The sequence below is a fragment of the Humulus lupulus genome, chromosome 5 (genome assembly GCF_963169125.1).
Source record: "Humulus lupulus chromosome 5, drHumLupu1.1, whole genome shotgun sequence".
In the NCBI taxonomy this organism is placed as follows: Eukaryota; Viridiplantae; Streptophyta; class Magnoliopsida; order Rosales; family Cannabaceae; genus Humulus; species Humulus lupulus.
Genome location: NC_084797.1, coordinates 238,546,613 through 238,565,819, shown reverse-complemented (window position 1 = coordinate 238,565,819; position 19,207 = coordinate 238,546,613). Strand labels below are relative to the sequence as shown.

General features: G+C 36.0%; 3 protein-coding genes across 3 annotated transcripts; 1 reads left to right on the top strand and 2 right to left on the bottom strand.

Annotated features, from left to right (window-relative positions):
• Positions 1-1,237: 1,237 nt before the first annotated feature.
• Positions 1,238-6,192, bottom strand: LOC133778504 (protein SGT1 homolog A-like). The gene is made up of 10 exons (XM_062218449.1): positions 5,915-6,192; positions 5,536-5,605; positions 4,924-5,048; positions 4,372-4,513; positions 2,918-3,014; positions 2,765-2,830; positions 2,311-2,449; positions 2,013-2,092; positions 1,780-1,884; positions 1,238-1,553 (listed from the first exon to the last, which is right to left on the bottom strand). The coding sequence occupies exons 1-10, from the start codon at positions 6,072-6,074 to the stop codon at positions 1,446-1,448; spliced, it is 1,092 nt and encodes a 363-aa protein (XP_062074433.1). The 5' UTR covers positions 6,075-6,192; the 3' UTR covers positions 1,238-1,445.
• Positions 6,193-6,339: 147 nt separating this feature from the next.
• On the top strand, positions 6,340-14,181 carry LOC133778502 (uncharacterized). Its single transcript, XM_062218447.1, has 9 exons — positions 6,340-6,583; positions 6,936-9,635; positions 9,714-9,817; positions 9,943-10,012; positions 10,360-11,169; positions 11,982-12,184; positions 12,630-12,759; positions 13,132-13,338; positions 13,572-14,181. The coding sequence occupies exons 1-9, from the start codon at positions 6,428-6,430 to the stop codon at positions 13,713-13,715; spliced, it is 4,524 nt and encodes a 1,507-aa protein (XP_062074431.1). The 5' UTR covers positions 6,340-6,427; the 3' UTR covers positions 13,716-14,181.
• A 4,167-nt stretch (positions 14,182-18,348) lies between these two features.
• On the bottom strand, positions 18,349-18,786 carry LOC133780134 (secreted RxLR effector protein 161-like). Its single transcript, XM_062220008.1, has one exon. The coding sequence runs from the start codon at positions 18,784-18,786 to the stop codon at positions 18,349-18,351; it is 438 nt and encodes a 145-aa protein (XP_062075992.1).
• Positions 18,787-19,207: the final 421 nt, after the last annotated feature.

Sequence of the window (19,207 nt, the reverse complement as noted above, 5' to 3'; positions counted from 1 at the left end):
GAAGAAATGCTCCAAATCCTATCACAACAAGAAACTGCAAAGAAAGCTAACTTTTGAACCAAAGAAAATTTTACACAAATCCTACCACAGCAAGAAGAAAAGCCTACTTATGGACCACAGAAAATTGTACATTGGGTGTGCAGATTAACCCACAATCTAGTTTTTTCTTTATGAAGTACCTGGTTAACTCAGTCTTAATATCATAAACCTGAACAGAGGAAAATACATTTGTCAGCGAAATTCTCTGTAATTTCTATGTCTCCAAAAGCATGCAGGCGTGACTTTCTTCAAGTGTCATTGAGTTCCATATCCATAGCATTATCATAGAATCAGATCCATCCCATCCCAGGACTTATTCTTCAAATCTCTAGGTTTCGGACCCTCTCCAAAGAGATAACTCTTCTCGATTGGCCTATTCGCTTGAGAAAAGTTTGAACAAATTGAGACCCCTTTGGGAAGTTTTGTTTTTCAAGTGATAACATGGTTGAACATTCTGCAAGTCTCATGTTGAGTGCTCTGAAATTGTATTGAGACTGTCCTTTACTTAGCCTCGAAAGTGTTGGAGGTTTCAGAAATGATGAGATGGATAAAGAAGACAAATATAATTTATGAACAAAGATTTCTGGGACAGAAACTCAAAGAAAAATAGTAGGGGAACTTCCTAAAGATGCACTAACAAATTCGAAAAACTTCAAATAAAATAGAGAAGTGTAATCAGCCAAGAAAGGGTGAAAATAAGAAATGAGGGCTGGAGAGTTGGAAACAAGTCAGCAATGAAGACTCAAAACAAGTTGGAAATAAAGTTAGCAATGAATGCTGAAACTAGGGAGAGAACCCGGCAATGAAGACATGACTGAATAGAATGAGGCAATGCAAGTAAAAATAAAACTAATCACACCAAAAAAATCTGCTTAAGATAATAATCCCTATGAGGGATTGTGTAATTACTTCCACAAATCTAAAATCTTCAGTTGGAATCGTATCTAATTAAACACCACAACTGTAGAAAGAATAGAAGTGATAGTAATCTGAAAAGAGCTTTCTCTCATAGAGAAAGAACATAACCCTTCATTGAAAGGTAAGGCCGGAAGAGAGTAAAAAATACATAAATAAAATCTTTCCTGCCGATGGGGTCTCGTTCCATCTCAAACTTGGATTAAGGAGAGTGCCCTTGAACCACAATTCAATCATAATAAACAGTACAAGCAAATAATAATGTATTGGTTAGGCTGTCTAATGATTGTAAATTGTATACTTGTATTTGAATGTTGTGTGGTTCAGTTAAGACAACTAAAAAATACTTGAAAAAAAACACATAATTTGAATGCATCGATAATGTAGCTTAAATCACCATTCCATTATAACCAACTCATAGCACAACAGGGGCCAAAAACTACTGTCTAATAGGCTAATCAAATGTGGTTACTGCTTTGGTGCACAATGATCTACGACTCCCATTTCTTCAAATCCATACCGCTAGGGGGGCTACTCTCAACTTTCTTTTTTCCCACGTCTTTCCAATCTGTTGACAACACTGTTCCATTTGACTCGACCTACAAATGACACAATTGGAAAAAATGAATCCAAAGAGAGAATTAATATCACCATTTTTTTAGCGGTTCAGAAGAAACTAGAAATGGTGTCTTGTCTTCCGACTTCCACAATATGAGCCAAGCAAAAAAAATAAATCGTTTTATTTTCTACTGAATCTGCACAAGAAAAATAAACTGAGAAAATAGCATTAGAGGTCTCTTGAAACAAATAACAAAGATATCTTACAAAGGATTTGGCCATAGCTCTCCTCGTATCCTCATCAGCATCTTTGTATATGTCACGGAATAGCTTGTTCAAAGCTGCATCACCATCTAACTTCTCTTCTTTTTCCTGACATTTAGACATTGAATCGATCAGTCACTGAAAATCTTATTGAGAAATGGTACAGAACTGAATTTCCTCCCAATATTTTGTGATTGACAAGCAAGACAGAAAGAACAACTTCATTGCTGGGTTACCTCTTTCTTCACTTGAGCTTCTAGTTTATCCCAGTCTCTTGATCTTGGCTTTGACGATGGGTACACAGGTTTGTGAGATCCTACAAATTCATGGATATTACTTAAGTTAGAGACTAAACAAATATGTAATGCCGATCCATTTCTTCGAAAGCAGATCAGCAATACAAGAAAAATGAACTTGAAATTGAAACCTAAACACTTTAAATTTTCACTATTATTATGAGATGATCGTACCTATACACTCCAGAACAGCAAATAAAAAAGGTAAATAATGAAGAGAAATGAGTGATCAGCTTACCAGATGATACATTAATTCTTTGTAGAACCGTAACCTCTTCGCTATATTCAAGCGATGCCCAGTGTATAGCTTCAGCTTTAGAAAGACGAATTTCGACTTTAGTTGACAACACCTGATATCTGCACTTATCTGGTATGATCTGTTTTTACAGTTGATGTATATTTATATATCTATATCAGGAAAAAAAATGGCGAAGTTGAGCACAATAGGATTTTATTTACATTTAAATTAGAGTCCTGACAATAAGTTATCTTTAAATGAATAATCAATTGCAACTTCAAGGGTGGACCCATTTTAAAATTTATCCTTGTAGTTCTCCATTTTCGGAAGAAACGTTTAAGAGCAATTTCATTTAACAATGTGTGTATTCCATCACTTCTAAAATAGAAATTTGTATATATGTATATTTTTAGATATATATATATATATATAAATAACCAAGCAAATGTAATACCTTCCCAAACAATCGAGTTTGGAAATGATAAGCATCTTCTCCAGGAATTTCTATGGTAACACTCAGCTGCAAAGCAAAATGTCAGTAACTAGATCATCATTTCAGGGAACATTTAAAAAATCATTTGACTTTTAGAGGATCAAAATGACGTACAATCTGTTCACCAAACTCTACAGCAACATTTTTTGCTGGTATGCCTTTTGCAAATATTGTCACAACCACTTCATCTGGCTTCTGGTAGAATTCATGTCTGTTTGACAAACAGTAGTTAGATAACCATACATTTGAGAAGTAATTGTGTGAAAGTAAAAAAGAACATGCCTGTGGAAAGATCTGATTTGCGTGTCTAATTTATTTATTATTTTTTTAAGCAAAAGAGGTTATTCTCAACGTTATTAGTCAATTTATGAACAAATCAATTGAATAACACTTGGAGGCTGAGTATCATATGCTAAGATATCTAAAAATGACTTCAGAAAGAGGATTGTACTTTAGAAAGACTTAACAACAAAAAGTGTGAAGATGTTTTATGATGCTTACTAGACAAGATCTTTAATTGTGAAGATCAACTTCGGGATATTGCATGCGTAGGGGAACCTACTTACATGACAAAGCAAGAAACAATCTTTTGTAGCTAGGAGCAATGCTAAAGTAGAATATAGAGCTATGACTCAAGGAATACATGAAGGAGTATGGTCTAAGACAGCCTTCAAGAACTACAAATTCCTTTAGAAGAACCCATGAATATATTTTGTGACAATTTAGCAGCTATTAATATTTCATAGAATCTATTCATCATGATCACACAAAACAAGTAAAAATTCACAGAAATTTTATAAGAGAGAAGAAAGAATAATCTCATTGGTACATGTTCCAACTGCCTCTCAAACAACGGATATTCTCACCATGCTCTTCCAACGATAAATTTTCAAGATTTGAAATCTAAACTAGGTATGATTGGTATTTACAACTCAGCGTCAGGAGAGGTGTTGAAAGATCGGATTTACAGCTGTAGTCACAATTGTAACCATAACCGTGTCTTCTTATATTTCCTTAAGAGGATGTGGAAAGATTGGGCTTACAGTTGTAGTCACATGTAACTATAACCGTGTCTTATTTTATTTCCTTTAGAGGATTGGGTAGTTATTACTTAATTCTAAGTTATGTGTGTTTCTTGTTTTGTAATTTCACTTACTTCATTTATTATGATTTAGACATTTCCTTTTATATTTTTGCAGTAGTCCCCGATTGTATATAGCTGTAGACTTTCAGCTTAGTTAATCAATAAGAAAAAGAAGGTATTCTCTTTCATTGTTCATCTCTCTCGCTATACCTCCATGTCGGATTCAATGTACTTCAACAAATTGAATCTAGTCTGTTTGTAGAAGCTGCCATGTGCAATTTTTAATAAGTACATATTACAACATCAATATTTTCCTTGAAATCATAACATTTTAGCAATCAAAGCATTATTTATTGAGCTAAAATGGGAATAGGTAGTATAACATTTTATTCAGTTAATCGAAATTCCAAGCTTAACTGATTTGTTTAAGACTTGAGTGAACCAAAAGGAAAGTGGTAAGATAAGCAGAGAATGTGGCAATAACCTGTATTTTGGCTTTGAAGTCATGTCAATCTGATTCAGTAAACTACTCCCTTCTTTAGAATCTGCCAAAGATTCAACAGACACATGTGCAGTACTTGCTTGCCCATTTGGTGTTGAATGTTTATTTAGAACCATGGATTCCTCTGCAAAACATCCAAAATTCATCATCAATACAACACAAGAAGTAGAAGGAAAACTCAAAAAAGTGCAAATAGTCATTTTCCAAAGTCTAAGAATCTACAACTATTCATTGTTATCATGTAAACCCAGAATGTGAGCAATTTACAATGTTTAATTTGATGATAGAAAGAGAAACATGCCACACATATGGAAGGCATATCAATAATCATTGTACTTTAGTTCACAATTTTATAGTGCAATTTTTATAATATAACAGAAACCAAGACGGAATGGATGTTCCAAGCCAAAAGGATACAACCTGTGCACTCTGAATGACATCTAAGGATTAAGCAAAGAATCCAAAATCAGCATTCAAATGATCGCAAGTGAACTGAAATGACGGCTGCAGAGGTAATTCTAACAGCTATAGTACCTGCAATTCGCTGATCGCATTCAATGATCAATTTGGTGAATCTTGAATCACTTTGGGCCAAGGAGGCACCAACTTCAAGTGCTGCCTTGGCAGTATGATATTCTTCAAGTTTCAAGCATGCAATGCTGCATTAAGAAGCAAGGCCTTCCCAAGTCAATGAAACAAATGAACACTTTTTTGTAGACAATAAGGTTTGAACATCACCAAGACACATCCTTAATAAGAAAGCATTACCACTAGCTCAAGTGCTTGGGTGGGTGAGTGTGTAAGAGTGGTGCAGGGTTAAAAGTCTTAAACAAGGAAAAAAAAGAAAGCTGGTAAGTGAAAGGTTAATACAGTTGAATACTGAACCAGAGAAATTTACATAAAAACACGATCATGATGCACCTACCAAAGTAATTAACTTCATAAATCAAGTTTCACAAATAGTATTGCTCAAATGCACATGGCAGCTTCCAGAATCAAGACGAAAATTCATTAAACAAATCAGAAATACCAAGTCCAGGCTTATGAGTTAGTACAAAGTCCAAACAATGTAATATGTAAATCCCTTTTTCCCAAATGCATATCTTTACCAAACAATAACAATTTAATGTTGAAAAGCATACAGACCCTTTACGAAGGTAAGCTTTAACTATTGACCGGTCCAGTTCAATTGCTTTATTAGCGTCCCCAACAGCTTCTGTTTGAAAAATTCATTACTCAAAAAGTTAAAATAAAAAAGCAATGTAGTAGCCAAAAACCTCAGCACATTAATGAATACTCCGAATACTCAAAAGAACTTCCAATCCCCAGAGTATATAAATATAAACACAAATACATAAAAAACTTATATTATATATATATGTATACGAATCTATTCGTCATCGTCATCTCTATCAACTGATAACAACTTAAACTCTTTGCTAAATTTTCTCTTTTATTGAAAAAAAAAACCGCCATTCTTAAAAGCAAGGCGCCATCTTTTTTTGTTTTTGGGAGATGAGAGTACCGGTGAAGTTGCTGAGCTTGATATTAGCCTGAGCACGCTCAGCAAAAAGATCTGCATTTTCAGGGCATAATTTAATGGACTGATTATAAAGATCAACAGCGAGTTCAAAATTGTCGTCAACGAATGCTTCTCTAGCCTTTTCTGCAAGGTTAGTCGCCATTGTCACTGCTCAGATATTCTTCGAGTAACCTAGTAAGCGAACCAGGTAGGAGAAAGAAACGGGTAATGGGGGGTTACGAATGGAGACAAGGTTGCCTTGAGAGCGAAGATAAGACCAAATGGGATTTGGAGGGAATGTGACTGAGTCACCACTCGCTCTACTCGATTCATGGCCCAAGCCCATAATGATTAATGGGCTTATTAGACGGCCCAAGTCCAGGATTTCTAGCCCACAAGCCCATTTAGAAGCGGGAAGGTCGACGACGACGTAGCCAAAATTGAACTTCGCTCTTTCTCAACCAGTTTCAGTGACCATCTCTCATGTGATCCCGTTTCGCTTCGACTCACTGAGTCATGAGGTGCCGATCCGTAGCTTGCATATGGTCGGACACGGTTCCATCTCACCAAGTCACGGCAACCGCCGTGCTGAATCATCCTCCGACACTCTACACCGGCGGATCTGATGGCTCCATCATCTGGTGGAGCCTCTCCTCCGACGATTCCAATCCGGTAATTCTAACTCGCTCTCGAACTCGTTATGAACTATTTATAGAAACATCAAAGCTGCTAGAACTGTTAGCTGATTATAGCAGAAACTATTTTCTCCACATCACTTATCCATAGCCAGTGCTTGAGAACAAGAATTAGTATGCTAATATGGAAGTTAAGACTCTGTTATTGATCTACTTATTATGATTTTGAGCAATTGGTTATTGTATAATTCTTTGTCGACCTACATTTTTTATGATAGAATGAATATTTTGGTAAGATTTCGTTAATTTATGTTCAAGAAAAATAAGTTTTTCTTTGCTACTTTCATGTATGGAATTTGCATTTGTGTAATTAGAACTCATTTGAACAGGAGTTTAAACCAACAGCTATGTTGTGTGGTCATGCTGCACCAATAGCAGAACTTGACATTTGCAATCCTGTTGTAGTTTCGGGAAATGCTGGCCATAAATATTTGTCGAATAATTCAACAGCCAATTCTAGTAGTGATACTTATGGTGGTGGTGCCTTAATCAGTGCATGTTCTGATGGTGTATTGTGCGTTTGGAGCAGAGGTAGTGGACATTGCAGGCGGAGAAGGAAGTTGCCTCCTTGGGTGGGAAGTCCATCCATAGTGAGGACATTGGACTCTAAGCCGCAGTATGTATGTATTTCCTGCTGTTTCACTGATGCGGTCCATTTGTTGGATCATAACTCTGTTGATTCTGCTGGGTTGGGGGATGTTTCAGCGGATAGTGAGTCTCAGAATAAGAAAGGCCCTAAGTGTACTGTGGTTATTGTTGATACATATACTCTTACCATTGTGCAAACTGTTTTTCATGGGAATTTATCCATTGGGTCGTTGAAATTTATGGCTGTAGTTTCATTAAACAAGGAAGAGGAAAAGCACTCTGTGCTATTGTCTGATTCATTTGGCCGACTGCAGATGTTGCCAATAGAAAAGGACCTTCAAGAAGAGAAAGAGCGTGATGCTGGTTTGCCAAAGAGTTCTTCTCAACTGGAAATGAATGTTTGGGCAGATGGGATAAGTGAAGGGGGACTGATCATGTCGATGAAAATTTGTAGGAACATTATTGCTTTTGTTCTAAAAAGTCAATGCATATTTAAACTATTGGACAGAGGTACTACAATTGGAGAGATCTCTTTTATTGACAATTTCCTTTGTGAAGATGGTGATTCTACATCGCATATTGCAGGATGTATGTTTCTGAAAAGGGAAGATGATAACAATATGTTGAATATTGAAGAACCCTATGAAATATATGAAAAGGAGTTTGCTGTTTGGAATAATAGAGGTGGTTCGATAGTGTACTTGATTACATATTTAAAAGATGTCTTTACATTTAAGCCTCTCTATGAGATACCATTCACTTCTCGTTCCCAAGATATGAAACTATCAACTTCCTTCATTCAATTGAACCATTATATTCTTCGCATTGAATCAGTTGGTGTTAATGCTGAAGAACCTTTACATTGGAAACCGTATGTTACAATATATTCACCATGTCGAAAGCATGATGAGAATGGAAATATGTCCTTTAGTTTTAGAATTCATGGACAAGGTTCTTCTTTTATTGATTGGACTAGGTCTTCTAATTCAATTTGTGAGACCGAGGATTCTAATGGAATTGAGACTGAACTAGACTCTAGGCAATATGCTGTTCAAAGCAGAAAAAAGGTAAACAATACAGATTTAGAAGAGGGTAGTCATAATGCTGCTAGTAAGCAACATGTTGTGTCTTCTTCCATGGTTATTGCTGAGACATCCTTTGCTCCTTATGCTATTGTATACGGATTTGTTAGTGGAAAAATACAAGTTGTGCGATTTGATTTGCTTGATGGGCTAGATTTTCATGGTGGGAGTCCACATCATGCAGTTACTTCCCATTTGTCCAGACAAAACTTTTATGGGCACACTGGTGCTGTACTATGTTTGGCTGCTCATCATATGATTGGTGATGTCAAAGGATCAAGTTTCAATAAGGTTTTAGTGTCTGGAAGTATGGATTGCACAGTTCGCATATGGGATCTTGACACTGGAAATGTCATTTCCATAATGCATCATCATGTGGCTCCAGTGCGCCAAATAATTCTTCCCTCAATTAACACCGAGTATCCTTGGAGTAATTGCTTTCTCTCAGTTGGGGAAGACTTATGTGTTGCTCTTGTTTCTTTTCAGACATTGAGAGTGGAGAGAATGTTTCCTGGACATCCCAACTATCCTGCAAAAGTTGTATGGGATGGTGCAAGAGGTTATATTGCATGTCTGACCCCAAATAATTTTGGAACTTCTGATGCCAATGACATTTTATATCTCTGGGATGTAAAGACGGGTGCTCGAGAGCGGGTCATTCATGGGACAGCATCACACTCAGCGTTTGAATATTTTTGTAAGGGTATAAGCAAGGGTATTGCTGGCACCATACTTAATGAAAATACCTCAGTTTCCTCCTTACTTCTTCCAATAATTGAAGATGGAAGCTCTTCCAACCCTCATTTGAATAAGCTAGAAACATTGGTGGCTTCACCTAAAAGTATAGTTGAGCGGAATACTTCTCGAGCACATGCTGGTAAAGGACGTGCTGGAAAAAGCAAACCATTTATTATTCACAGTAACAAGTATGCTGTAAATTGCTCTTGTCCTTTCCCTGGAATTGCGACTCTAAGTTTTGACCTTGCATCATTAATGTTTAATTATCAGAAGCATGACTCCATAAAAAATGGAAACGGAACGCCCAAGAATAACAAGGTGAGGGAGCAAGTAGCTGAGACATCAAGTCCTCACCATATAAGTTCGAAACATGGTTCTGACACAGATGAAACATCAAATGATGTTACAAATGAGCTTGATTGGACTAGGTCACTTGAAGAATGCTTAGTTCGATTTAGCTTGTCATTTTTGCACTTGTGGGATGTGGATCCTAAGCTTGATTATTTGCTTCTTACCGACATGAAGCTGGAGAGACCAGATAAATTTATTGTGGCTTCTGGTTTACAAGGTGACAGGGGATCTTTAACATTGACATTTCCTGATCTGAGTGCAGTTTTTGAGGTACTTTGATTGAATTTTCAAACATAAATTATTCTTTGGTTTCATATTGTTTTCCTGATGCTGAAAATGAAATTTCAGCTTTGGAAATCATCTTCTGAGTTTTGTGCAATGAGGTCCTTGACAATGGTATCTCTCGCCCAACGATTGATAAGCTTGTCACATTCCACTTCATCTGCCAGCAGGTGGTTGCTAGTTTCATACATGTGAATTGAAAATATCATGTATGATACTTTTTTGATAAACATGTAGACGAGCTGTAACTGTTTACACATGTGCATGTTATAACTTTGATTGGCATGTTATGCAGTGCTTTAGCAGCATTCTACACTAGAAGTTTTGCTGACAAATTTCCAGATATAAAGCCACCCTTACTTCAGGTAGCTTCATATTCTTACGTTTTCTTTATTATTTTGGCCTTGAGTTTTGCCTAATGTAGTCTACTATCCATGAAATGAGAGGCAGCTAGCTCTGAATTGCTCAATGTGCTGCTTTCTTGTATTAACTATGTAACCATTAACGTGTAAACTTAATACTAGTGGTGAAGCTAATTTATATATATATATACATATATATATTTATAGCTACAAAGTCAATACTTGTGAATTATCAAAGCTCTTGAGATATTATGGCATGACTAGCAGATGGAAGTTTGAACTTCTACAGTTTGTCAATTAACAGATACTTTGATTATCTCATGTGCTTTTTATCCCCTCACTCTCTCCAGCTTTTGGTGAGTTTCTGGCAAGATGAAAGTGAGCACGTACGTATGGCTGCACGTACTTTATTCCACTGCGCTGCTTCACGGGCAATTCCACTTCCCTTATGCAGTCCGAAGGCAACTAATCGTGCAAAAATGAATGGTCTAACAAATCCTAGAGAAGATGGAAATTCAAATGTACAAGCAGAAGAAACACCTGATAATAAATTGTGTACAGACCAAGTGATGGACACACAGGCGATAAGTGAGGCAGAGCAATCTAACATATTGGCATGGCTAGAATCGTTTGAAATGCAGGATTGGATTTCTTGTGTTGGGGGAACAAGCCAAGATGCAATGACGTCTCATATTATTGTAGCAGCAGCATTGGCTATTTGGTATCCAAGTCTTGTAAAGCCTTGTCTTGCCAAGCTGGTGGTTCATCCACTAATGAAGCTGGTGATGGCCATGAATGACAAATACAGCTGCACAGCAGCTGAGCTCCTTGCTGAAGGTATGGAGAGCACATGGCAACCCTGCATTAGTTCTGAAATACCTCGGTTGATTGGAGATATTTTCTTCCAGATAGAATGTGTGAGCGGTCCATCAGCTAGCTTAGCTGCACAAAAGTCAGCTTTACCAAATGCCATCCGTGAGACTTTGGTTGGGATTCTCCTTCCTAGTTTGGCTATGGCTGATGTACCAGCTTACTTAAGTGTTATAGAAAGTCAAATTTGGTCGACTGCATCTGATTCTTCAGTTCATCTAGTATCTCTCATGACCCTCATCAGGGTTATGCGTAGTTCTCCAAGAAAACTAGCTCAACACCTTGATAAGGTTTGTACTACCATATTTATTGGCAAATATACTTCCCTTGTCAATTTAAGTTAGAATGCAGAGACAGATGATTTCTTAAATGCAGGATCATTAAAATTTTGTATCAAGGTTTGAAACTAAATAAATAAACTCATTTTTTAAATTGTCCTATGGAGCACAATTTTGTCACGATTAATCCAATAAATTGGCACTTCGGTCTGTCTGGTTTTGGATTTTAGTGTAGAAGTAACTAACTACTATATTTATAATATTACATTTTTGGAGGAACTAGTGTTTGTCACACTTCTATTAGATTTCCTACAATTGAAGTTGCTTTTCTTTGGCAGATATTTTCAACATTGTTCTCATATATTAAAATAATTAAATACATGTTGTTTTCTTACTTTGGATCCGGGACAAGCCCTTTAGAAGCTTGACTACCATTTGGTGTAACCTGAATTACAATGGGAAACTAATAGGAAGAGGGTAGTGAAGGAATCTGCATATAGGTGGATCTTTGGTATAATCAATGTTTCGTAGATAATTGTTAAATTTCTGTGACTTAAATTATGAAACCCTATCTGATGTCTGTATCTCCATATTAGATGTTCCATCATGATCATTCTCTTTTCTTTTAATTAGTTGCCTTGTTTTTTTATCTTCACATGCTATGTAGATGTTTTATAGCTCAGCAATAATTGTTCTCAACTCTTTCTTGTTGGTGTTAACGAATAATTAATTATTCTTGTTGCATATCAGCGTTTCTGTCCCAGAATTTCTGAACTAGAACATCTCAACATCAAACCCTATTTGACAATTGGACGAATGTGCAGGTTGTTAACTTTATTTTACAAACCATGGACCCTAGTAATTCAGTTATGCGTAAAACTTGCATTCAAAGTTCAATGACTGCACTAAAGGAAGTTGTGCATGCATTCCCCATGGTGGCTATAAATGACACATGGACCAGATTGGCTGTAGGTGATGTTATTGGAGAGATCAAAAGTGCTAGCATTCGTGTCTATGACTTGCAGAGGTATTCAACAAACCCTACAAGATTTTGACTTCTTTTTAAAATAGATTTTAATTCAGAGGTACCAAACTGGTTTTAAAAGATAACAACACTCATTGTTTAGGAATTCATGACCTTATAATTATGTACTGTAACACCTTTTATAATTATATATATGTATATATTTTAATTTGACTACATCAATGATGTATATATGTGTGGATAAAAAAACATATATTACTGTGGGGTAAAAAAAAAAGGTTGTAAGGTGACACAACTAATGCAGGGAAAATTGAGAAGGAATATGCTGCAAAATTTGATTTCTTACTTTGTAATGTTAATAATCTCAACGTGCCTCTTGATTGAGAATTTTTCTCTTCCTAACCTTGCCGACATATACAAGCAAAATTGAATCATTGTTGTTTGGTCAACTGACTTTTTCGCTCGGTGTCTTCATTGTACACTTAAGTGTCATGAAGATAAAGGTTCTAGATGCAAGTGGACCTCCTGGACTTCCAACTTTGCTTGCAGCAGCAGGGGGATCAGAAACAGTTGTAGCCACTGCCATTTCAGCCTTGAGTTTTTCGCCTGATGGAGAGGTATAGCTTGTTAGATTCCCATACTTTAGTGTAATACTGGTTCTTGATTGGTCATCAACTTCTTAGTTTACTAGTTTGCTCTTGTTACATTTTGCATGTAATTATTTCATACTATTATCAAATTTCAGTTGCAAAGGGAACACTTGTGCCTTTTTTTACTGTCTTGCCGGTTAATATTGTTGCTTGATTTCTAATTTTGCATTTTATTTGTTTTAGTTCACTGTTATATGCTGAAAAGTTTCATTCTATATTATCTATTTTCTACTGGTGTATGAAATTTGTAAGATCCTTTAAACTTTTATGTTAAATTAGCTGAGTGTATCTTACTTCAAAGTTGTCTTTCTATCTTTACTTATCTCTTAATTAATGTAGGGACTGGTGGCTTTTTCTGAACATGGATTGATGATCAGATGGTGGTCTCTGGGATCAGTTTGGTGGGAGAAACTGAGTTGGAACCTAGTCCCCGTCCAGTGTACCAAATTGATCTTTGTCCCACCGTGGGAGGGATTCTCACCTAATTCTTCTAGGTCAAGCATAATGGCAAGCGTAATGGGACATGACAGACAAGTAGATTTTCAGGTAGTCCATCTTATGACCTTAAGTTCTGCTATTACAATCTACTGTTATAACATCTACTTTAAAAGTTTTATAGTATTGTCAAAATAAATTTATTTAAATGACACCATTCCTCTATCTCTAAAGACTATCTTCCAATGTCCCCCTAATTGATTCCATCTGCCTGTAGTGGCCATAGGTGAAATTTTCCAATTAACCTCTTGATAAAAACAGCTATATATAATCCCTTTTTGCAGGACGATCCAAAGGTTTCAAGTCATCCGGATAATTTGAAACTGTTGATTCATAATGTCGACCTTTCTTACCGGTTACAATGGGTTGGCGAACGGAAAGTACTTCTTACAAGGCATGGTCAAGAGTTGGGCACTTTTCAGCTTTAAGCATCCAGCAGTGGAGAGAATGACAAATGAAATGGGGGTTGGTGACATCGAGTCCTTTTTACGAAGCACGGTCACGATGAGTTGGAATCGTATGCATCCGGTGGTGAAGAAAACAGGTGAATATTTTTTTCATGACTCTTTGTGGGAGCAAAACAAACAAGAAAACGTTTCTTGCAGGCAGAATAAAATCTGTGAGGATGTGTGTACTTAGATAGCAGTAGCACTTCATGCCTGCAATTTTGGTTTTTCTCAGGCTATATATGTATATTTACACCATTCATTCTTCTTTCTCATGTCAAAGATGAGGTCGATGGTAGCATTAGTTAATTCAACACAAATCGAATGTATTCATCTGGTTTGGAAGAGTTAGTGAGGGTTTATTCAAGCACAATTATTTTTGGCCCTGGGCTTTATACATGTACAGATTGCTAAAGTAATGAAGTTGCATATAATGTTTGATGAGGCTCGTTGCGTTTCCTGTGCGTGTCATTTTTGTTGTTGTTTTTACTGGTATTGTCGTTCCTAATCTTAGGTACTTTGATATTTTAAGTTAATTACTTTAGGGTATGTTTGGTGCCCTGCATATGAATTTCGTATTTTATTAATTAAATACAATATCATTCGTCATTTTCTTTCACATTATTTTTTTTCTCACCCATTATTCTCTTATCATTTGTCTCTCATCATTTTTAAATATGATATAATGTGAAATTGTTAATTTTAATTTATTTTGTAAAAAAATTAACATTCAATAGAGTACAAATAATTAATACGAATTCAGTTTAAAGCCAAATTTAGTATTGTATAAATTCATATTGTGTGTGTGTGTTTTTAATGAATTGCCGTGTTTGTGTATTCATTGTCATTATTCTGGCCTTGTTATTCTATTTATTTACTATGCTCATGTTTCTATCTACCAATACATAATAAGCAAGCAAAAAAAATGGTTTTAAGTAAGGCTCTTAGTGAATGCCAGTTGTAGTGAAAGCAACAGGATCGTCAAGGTTGTTATCGACGGAGAAAAGTACAAACCAAACCATAGATTAGTTCGACTAGCTAATTGCATCTTATTAGATTTAATCAAATCTATGCTCTCTGATTCTTTGCATTATTCAGAAAATTAGAACTATGCTCCCTCTTAACTATGGCCGAAGCTGTGATTTCTGTAGTTGTAAATCTGTTGGGTTCTCTTCCTCTTGAAAAAGATGATATCTGAAGTGAGTTTGCTCAACAATGTTCAACAAAGGATGGAAAATTTGAAAAGAAATCTGAGGTCCATTCGAGCTGTACTCCATGATGCTGAGAACAAAAGATGGACTACCAATAGCGAAAGTGTCAAAGTTTGGCTGGGGATGCTTGAAGATGATGCTCGAAAGATGGGTAAAGTGCTCGAGAGATGGAACGCTCTCATTCTCAGAACCCAAATTGAGACAGAATTTCGAAAGCGAAATTCGGTTAGTTTCTTCATGCCCTCTACTTGTTTTTGTTTTTCCCAAGTGAATCAGCTCATTACTCATCGAGAGATCGCTCTAAAAATTGAACAACTTGATGAAAAAGTAACAAAAACAGTTTGATCAAATAGGCCAGCTAGGACTAATATAAAATATAATGAGAGGTGGTGCTTGTGACATACAAGTTGTGGGAAGATTAGAAACTACCTCCGTTGTTAGATGTGTTAGTGTCTGAGAGAAGTCATGGCATTGGCCAGGGACTACTAGAGGTCATCTCTGTTGTGGGAATGGGACTTGGCAAGACTACTCTGGCACAGTTGGTATTCAGTAATGAGGCCATTAAGAATCACTTTCCTAAAAGAATTTGGGTATGTGTTTCTGAGTCTTTTAGTCCACTCAATATTGTGTCAGCAATTACTGAAATCCTGCATATAGATTATCAAACTCAAATCCAAGGAAAAGATGATTTCAGGGAAACCCAATATACAAGCCACCAACATTTCAGAGCTTAGAAGCAGCGTTTAATTGGATTTCCATTCGCCTAGGTAAAGGTCGATTTCTTCTTGTTCTAGACGATGTATGGAATGAGGATTACAGCAAGTGGGAACCATTAGAGATGCTTTTGAAGAAATTTGATTCTGTAAGAAGTAAAGTTTTGGCTACCACAAGAAAGGAAGGAGAGTGTAGCACATATGATGGGAGCCAGTACTTCTCTTCTCCCACCATTAAGTTAAAAGAATTAAGTCAGAATGATTGTCGATTAATATTTGAAAGACGTGCTTTTCATGGTAGAAACGATGAAGAAGTTGAAGAATTAAGAGATATTTCTATGCAAATTGTGAAAAAATGCAAAGGGTTACCTCTGGCTGCCAAAGACTTTAGGTAGTCTTATGCATTTTTTTTTAAAAAAGCAGACAAGAATGGGAAGATGTTTTGCATAGTCAACTGTGGAAGTTAAATGTTCCTGAAGTTGAACAATATCTCTTTGGTCCATTGCTTTTAGGTTGTCTTGACTTATTTTCTTTAGAGAAAAGATGTCTGTTGCATTGTTCCATATATCCAAAAGATTATTTGATTGAGAAGAGACAACAGATTGAATTGTGGATGTCAGAAGGTTATCTAAATTCAGAAGAAGAATGTGGCATGTAAGATGCACAATATATTACACGACTTCATCAAATATTTGACAAAAGGGGAATATGATATGAGACTTTAGGAGATTGCCAAAGAATATTCGATGCCAAAAAGATTGGCCCTGAATTGCTAGGAATAATGGAAGACCAAGCTGAAGATCATCAAGCTCTTTACCCCAAGCTTAAATTTCTCTGGTTCTCATACGGGAAATGCTGGGAAAATTGGGAAACACAAGTTCCTAGCAGTTTAACATTATATGAGAATGAAAGTTGGTTTCAATCCATGAATAGACAGGTATAGATACTTTGACTTTGATTTGTAGGAAAAACATATAACGTATATAATATGAAAAACACAATAATTATATTTATATCTACTACACATAAATATTATAATTATAAATAATACAATATAAATAACTATAATATATATACCAATATCATACTTATAAATAACAATATTATAATTATAAATAACAATATATAAATAACTATAATATAAATGACAATATTATAATGAACAAAAATAAAAGCCAATGCCTCTGTAAGTTTCCTTAAAACAGATTCGACGCCTCTATGAGGTTTCGACGTCTATCTCCCAGGATACAACGGTAAACGACAAGTAACTCAATTACTTTGCCTAACCAAATATGTCCGAACTCTATCACACTACAAAAAGTTTAAAAACTCTAAAGAGTAAAAAGAAAAAAACAATATTGAAAATATATATATCTTAATCTTCACTTTAAGCCCTACCGGTGGGGTTCTCAGTGTTCTCGACCTTTTGAACAGTTTTCGGCGCGAATTTTTTTTATGAGTGTGTATATTGTAGCTATTTAGAGTATCAGTGCGATTTTCAGAAAATTCCAAATAGTTTACGGTACCAAAAATTTGGTTCAAACATGTTGTTGCACTCGTGACTAAATTTTTTTATGCGCGTGAAAATCAACATGTTTGAACCTAGTTTTCGGTACTGTAAATTATTCAGAATTTTCTGAAAATTTGTAGGATGCTCTAAATAGTTACAATATACACGGTCATAAAAAAAATCGCGCCGAAAACTGTTCACGGGTCGATAAACACTGAGAGCCCTACCGGTATGGCTTAAAGTGAAGCCCCTGTAGAAGAATTGTCCTATATATTTATATGTTTTTCGTGTGTTTTAAACTAAGACCACTTAGGTCTTATTTATAGAATTTCCCTAAGACAAAATTTTATTCACAAGCAATGTGGGACAACAATCCCAATTGCTTTTTCATTCAAAATTCTAACAATCCCCCACATGAATGAAAAACTGACTCAAGGAAAAATAACAAAAGGAATTAGACCTAGGTGATAAAGTTCAACGTTAGAAACCCGCATAGGATAGGTAGGTGTTACCCTTTGAACCTTCCCTTGTGTAAGTATATTTACTTTACTGGCTGATTAGTAGACGCGATGTCTTTGAACTGTTCTGCCGTTCGTGTAAACGATGATATACCACACACAGGAATCTTTCCTGACATATATTGGTTCTCAAGATTATGTTTGTTTTGGCCCTGAACATTTCCCTGGTTCTGCAAGAGATATTCTAGGAATTGAGCCCTTATTCAATCCCTATAGAAGCGGCCCATCTTCTCCCTCACATAGGTGATTTTCTTAATTAAGAGTAACCCGTATTACTCTGCTCGACATTTCGACGCATAAGAAATCATTAAAAGCATAGTTTAACCTTTTCCTTACGGTTATCACTGTTTCATCATAGGAATGGACAATGAGGATAACCCCCACAGTGATCCAACATAATCTTTACAATTTTAGTTGTCCCTTTGAACCTAGATCTTGGGATCTCCAATCAACTAGGTGGGGTGTCTACTGTATTGATTTTATTCATTCATGGGCTTTAGATCCATTCCCCTCGATGATTTTTCAACCAACTCTCTATTTAACCATTTGGTTAGCAGATCCGCAATATTATCCTTTGACTTCACATAGTCAATAGAGATAACTCCAGTTGAGAGTAGTTATCTAATGGCATTGTGTCTACGACGTATATGTCTAGACTTACCATTATACACCAATTGCAGATTGAATATTGCAATGTATGCCAATAGCTGGCACTGGTTTAGGCCATTTTGGAATATCTTCTAAAAATTGACGAAACCATTCAACTTCTTCGCCACACTTGTCTAAGGCAATAAACTCAGATACCATCATGGATCTAACTATTACCGTTTGTTTAGAAGATTTCCATGATACAGCTGCACCACCAAGTGTGAACACATATCCACTCGTAGATTTTGAATCTTTCATATCAGATATCCAATTAGCATCACAATACCCTTCAAGCACTGCTGGATATTTAGTATAGTACAGCCCATAACTACGAGTAAATCGCAAGTACCTAAGTACTCTTGTTATTCCTTTCCAGTGGTCAGACCCTAGATTGCTCGTGTATCTACTCAGTTTACTAACTGCGTAGGCTATATCAGGTCTTGTACAACTCATTAAGTACATTAGACTTCCAATTATTCTAGAGTGCTCTACTTGAGAGACACTCTCCCCTTTGTTCTTGAACAAATGTAGACTCGAATCTACAGGGGTTCTGGATACACCAGAATCTTCTTTGTTGAATTTCTCAAGAATTTTGTCCACATAATATGACTGACTTAGAATGATCTTATCAGATTTCCTTGAGATTTGAATCCCCAAAATGACATCTGCTAGACCCATATCTTTCATGTCAAATTTCAGGTTCAACATACTCTTGATAGATTTGATCATCTTATCACTGCTTCCAACAATGAGCATGTCATCTACGTAAAGACACAAAATGACATAGTCATTATCTGTTTCTTTAACATAAATACATTTATCGCATTCATTGATTTTGAAGCCATTTGCCAACATAATTTGGTCAAATTTCTCA

Coding starts and splice junctions, on each gene's coding strand:
- LOC133778504 (XM_062218449.1), bottom strand. CDS start 6,074: ATGGCGACTAACCTTGCAGAAAAGGCTAGAGAAGCATTCGTTGACGAC. Junction 5,606..5,914: donor CAAGCTCAGCAACTTCACCG/GTACTCTCATCT, acceptor TTTTTCAAACAG/AAGCTGTTGGGGACGCTAAT. Junction 5,049..5,535: donor AAAGCTTACCTTCGTAAAGG/GTCTGTATGCTT, acceptor TTCTTAATGCAG/CATTGCATGCTTGAAACTTG.
- LOC133778502 (XM_062218447.1), top strand. CDS start 6,428: ATGAGGTGCCGATCCGTAGCTTGCATATGGTCGGACACGGTTCCATCT. Junction 6,584..6,935: donor CCTCCGACGATTCCAATCCG/GTAATTCTAACT, acceptor TCATTTGAACAG/GAGTTTAAACCAACAGCTAT. Junction 9,818..9,942: donor TCCACTTCATCTGCCAGCAG/GTGGTTGCTAGT, acceptor CATGTTATGCAG/TGCTTTAGCAGCATTCTACA.
- LOC133780134 (XM_062220008.1), bottom strand. CDS start 18,786: ATGAGTTGTACAAGACCTGATATAGCCTACGCAGTTAGTAAACTGAGT.